The 5,000-nt window shown below is 40.0% G+C and overlaps 2 protein-coding genes across 2 annotated transcripts in view; one reads left to right on the top strand and one right to left on the bottom strand.

Annotated features, from left to right (window-relative positions):
• Window positions 1–3,734, top strand: part of ccdc85ca (coiled-coil domain containing 85C, a) — a 43,597-nt gene extending 39,863 nt beyond the window's left edge. Inside the window, exon 6 of the mRNA XM_083683838.1 lies at window positions 764–3,734. Within this exon, the coding sequence (XP_083539964.1) occupies window positions 764–853 (90 nt within the window). The 3' untranslated portion in view covers window positions 854–3,734. The remainder of the gene's footprint in view (window positions 1–763) is intronic.
• Window positions 3,735–4,826: 1,092 nt separating this feature from the next.
• Window positions 4,827–5,000, bottom strand: part of LOC310814015 (cyclin-K-like) — a gene marked incomplete at its 5' end in the record, with an annotated part of 6,166 nt that continues 5,992 nt past the window's right edge. Inside the window, one exon of the mRNA XM_083683228.1 lies at window positions 4,827–5,000. This exon is cut by the window's right edge and continues 923 nt beyond it.

Raw genomic sequence — 5,000 nt, 5'->3', positions numbered from 1 at the left:
CTTCACTGGGACAGAAACAATTGCGGCTTATCCTGTTGGGGGGTTTAAGCGTTGAACACCGAGTACCATTCCCTTGCAATAAAAGCCCACCCCTGGGCACCAGGGGGAAGACTATGGGGCGGAAGCCATAGGGATACACACTCACACTCACACTCACACTCACACTCACACTCACACACACACATCCCAGAGATGTACACTGGCGTAGACTCGTGGGACTTGCACGGTGACACTGTTCTCATGGTGATGACCCCCAGGCCTCTCATATTGGCGATGCCTATTGCTCATCACAGTGCCCGTATACATGAACATGAAAGAAGTAACGAGAACATGGAATCACAACGCTGCCATTGTCACCCCATCCGTGTGTACAAATATATACAGTCCTCGACATGCTGGTCACTAATGAGGCTTAGCTTAGCTACATGGTCCTATGGATGACTCACGTATCCCGAATGACTTCTATGAGCGAACAAGGGCTCGATTCGGATTTTGAGGTTGGTGCCGTGACGTTTCGGGTCCCCGTTCGTCCTCGTCCCGTCCGTTGCGTCAACATTTTTTGTTGACCCTTAATTTGTGTGCGGGATTCCAATCCTGTTTCCCTCCTCTCTGCAAACTCCCTTTGTGACTCCCCTATTTGAAGTTCTTAGATTCCGAACATCCTGTACAGTACAATTAAAAACAGGCACAATAACAAGCGCTGTGCAACGGTATTTTGTGTCCCTCCCTCCTTCATCCCCTCATGTTTGTTTTGTGTTCTTAGGTGGTGTGGCGAAAGCTGGGCGACGCAGCAGGATCCAAGCCTTCCATTCGACAGCACCTCTCTGGGAACCAGTTCAAAGGGCCTATGTAGTCATTAGCCCCACAATAACCAGTGCGCACACATGAAACAAATGGACAAATATAAACAACAAGCCGGGGACCGAAGCTTGTTATTACTGTGTAGCCGTGACGATCTCCTCCACCCTCCACCCTCTACCCTCCACCCTCCACCCGAACCCTTTGACTCCGCCCACAAAATGGCTAGTCCCTTGGCAACCGTTCCAATATACACCTGAACACTGAGAATCTCAGATTTATCTTGAGGAGGAGATGGGATGAATAATAAGCTATGTTCACTAAATATACTTGGAGGCGCTGGCGGGTGGCACATGCTAACAAGCACGTCAAACAGCAAATGGATTTTCCCAATGTTGTAGGATTCCTCCTCTACGTTTCCCGGAAGCTCCTGAGTAGCGAAGGAACATCTGGCCATATAAGACTAAGACTTCCCAGCCTTTCAACATGAGCATCCTAAGCATCTCTAGAGTCCGCCATTCCTCAATCGCCACCTCCATTTTGTTTTGCGCTTTCTGAATGTTCGCCTACCGAGTGTTGAAGACTGGCAGTTATTTCAATCCACTAGCCATTCCAGGTGTGGACTTCTGGTGTGAAACCTGTGCTGTCATGATTGTCAACAGGACTTTCTTTTTTTTTGGCAGTTTCCTACTCAAACCCTGACCGTCATAGCTACCTTTCCTGACCACTTATCTTATGAAGAAAAATATGGAAATGTCATATTTCCTTTCCTTTGTAAGTAAATAGAATCACAAGCCATAGGTTTGTGTGTGAAAAGAAGAAAAAAAAAACAGTCAAATATTGTAGTCCCCTTTGCCTGAGACAAAACCACTACGTTAAAGTTTAGACAGAAATCCATAAGAGTGTACATCGAAATTGTAGCACCATGTAAAATATGTGTATTAAACAAAACATAGCACTGCTTTTTTTTAGTGACCATGTTTGTTCGTATGTGGTTCACCGAATTATGTTTCATATTTTGTGTTTAAAACGTTTACTTACAAATCTGAGAGATCAGCCTATCTGACTATTGGTGGGAACTAGGGTTATGGATCACATGATTACGATGATTAATGATTTGCAAAATAAAGTCAGGATATTGCTAGATGGGAGTGGGACTTATCTATACAATCTAATGATCTATGACAATCGATGAAACAGTTTCCTGTTTCTAAAATGAATATTTACCTATGAAAATAACTTTATCTTGATTGGCCCTATGTATGCTCTATGAGGTGTTATAACTAGCTCTTTAAATCTTAAGTGAGACCTATGTATATCATATGAAGGCTCTTAACTAGGTCCTAAATATACAGTATGAGGTGTATTAGACTGCTATGATGAGGTGTGTTTGCTATGACTTATGTACACTCTATGAAGTCTTATAGATGATCACCTAGGCCCACCCCGCTGTTCTAGGCATACTGTATGAAATCTAGTACAATCCTAAATGTACAGTATGCTGTATGACGTCTCGTAGATGATCGCTTAACAGTGTGTCCAGTTTAGCTGAATCCTTGGCGTCCTGTATACAGCCTCATAGAACCCCTATGTAAGATGTCTCATAGCTATGAATGGCGTGTGAGGCCTCCTATAGAACTTCAGTGTGCAGTACACTGAATTAAGCTTCATTGCTGTGCTCTAAGTATACTCTATAACAACTAATGTTTTGAAATTAAGCTCAGCTGAGCCCTTTGAGTTCTATAGCCTACATAACCCTTCATAAGATTGACATAATGTGATTAAGAGTTATAACAACAGATCTCATTAGGAGTTATAACATCTCTGTATATGATATCTTACTAATAGAGTTGTTTGTACACAATATGAAGTCTCATAGCTGCGTTCTATGTATACGTCCATCAAGTACAGATGAGGGCTCATAGAACTTTAAGATCTCTTTGATAGGAGTTATGAATAGGCAGTTGAAACAACTTTAAAAGACACTTGCTGCATACTCTCTGATCTGTGTATTTTCTTCCTTCAGAAAACCTTTGACTTTGACACATTGTCAATTTAAATAGGGTCACAAGTGTGTACCCTCTTGTCTTGTTTTATTATTTTTTATAAAAGGGTATGCCCCCTCAAATCTTAGTAAACCACATTCTCATTGGATGAGAGCGTCCACTATTTTGTTGATAGCGATTGAGCGGCTGAGTTTCAGCGTGGTTGAGGAGTCTGGATGCAGCAGGTGACTTTTATAAGTGATTGTGTGTGTGTGTGAGTCTGGCCTGACTTTTGATGTGTGAGCTGTGTGAACAAAATGAGCAGAAATCATTTGAACAAGGAAAGAAAAAAAGGTTAATTTATCATGTATATTCCTGATATATAAAGCTAATTCTGTTTGAATTGAAGACTGCTAAAAAAAAGAACAGACCTACTTTCATTCTGTGCAGTATTGTTTAAGTCAGGCGTTGATGAGGTGTTATTAAATGGAAACACATGAAGACGGTGTGAATAAGTGTCCATACACACTCATTCAGCTTCACAAATTCAACCTTTGCAAAAGTGACCTTTTTTTGAAACAGATAGTCTACACACAATTGACTTTTATATTTGTTGATTTTAAAGCACAAAAGTGTGGATTGAAACGTTTTGACTATTTTCCTACGGTAACTTTCAAATGCACTGCTTCTTTTGTCGATGAGGTATCAACCTGGGAACCTTTAATGAAATTCTTTGTTCTGTTTTTAGCCTCTTTCTCTGTGACACACAGTGAACTTGTACCCTAGGATATATACAGTGTTATGTAAATAAATACCTACTCCTGTAGTGGAATACCATGGAACTAGCATGCCTTTATATATATTTTATTTTTTTCATAAGCTGTATGTAGCTGAAAATGGACCGATATTTTAGCAAATTAAGAAAGAAAATGTGAAAAAATCAAATAAGTAAGCCGCTTTTAGATGACTTTGAAATAAAATTGAAGTATACTTTCTTTTTAACTCCTTATGTGCTTGTGTCAGTGATTGTGAATGTGGTGAACATGTTGTAGCGGTAGATTCAACAATTTGGATGGCCATTTTTGGTCCCTTTGAATACTAATGCATCCTTAGTAATCACTGATCTAACACAATTGGATAGGTGAAAGCAAAAGGTCCACTACATTGCCAATCCAATCATGTCATGATAAGTGAAAACATTTAGGAACTAAGCATACCTTTTATTTCATTGCATGTTCCTCAGCAACAGGACTTTCATGGGCTAGACAAGAGTGCCCCCTACTGGTCAAGTCTTCAAATGGGATGAGGAGTACAAATAATAGCAGGCAGCAGAGTGAAGTCACAACAAAGATTGACGTCTCTACATATTTTAATATTACAGATAATAAAAATTGCCCAGTTAAGTAAGAATGCCCACTATAAGCAATTATTGCACACAAGTAAAAAGAATGAAAGGAACAATGAAATATGAGACTAACTGAAAAAAACACAATTAATGTTTAACGACATGTATCTGTGTTAAGAGTAACTTTTCAAATAGAACACTGACTAACTAACACCTGAAATGTACCAAGGCATGAAAATAACTTCAAGAACAAAACGTTGGTCTTTTCAAAACCCTTCCCCTTTGTAGTGTTGCATGCATCTAACATCCTGACTATGATGTAACAATTGTAAACAAAACATCCATAAAGTGGTGTGTTTCTGCGTGTGCGTCCTGTGTGAGTGTTTCCATGCATGTGTATTACAGGAGAATCCAGGGCATGCACAATGCTAACGGAAGCCTATTCATTGACATTATAATACTAGCTTACAGTAATACTGGTTCAGTGTGTTTCAAGCACAGAGGAATGTATGGCAGTACATGGTAGGGCATGGTAAAGTGAAACTGGAGCTGCCGTTTTAACGTCTTCTTGGTCCCATCTTTTTCCTTTTTCTGACTGACATTGGCCCGCCATTTTTGACAATATAAAAAAACCTAACAACTATACAATATGTAAACATGTAATTAAAAGATCGTAAAAAAGAGGTATGGTACACGTACACGCACACACACACACACACACACACACACACACACACACACACACACACACACACACACACACACACACACACACACACATATTTACGTTTCACACAAACCTGTGCAATGAAAGCTATTAAAAGGAAAGACTGTTGGTTCTTCATGAGGCGTACGTATGCTGTGCTTAGCAA

The sequence above is a fragment of the Argentina silus genome, assembly GCF_951799395.1.
Source record: "Argentina silus genome assembly, chromosome: 13".
In the NCBI taxonomy this organism is placed as follows: Eukaryota; Metazoa; Chordata; class Actinopteri; order Argentiniformes; family Argentinidae; genus Argentina; species Argentina silus.
This window is presented reverse-complemented; position numbering and strand designations above follow the sequence as displayed.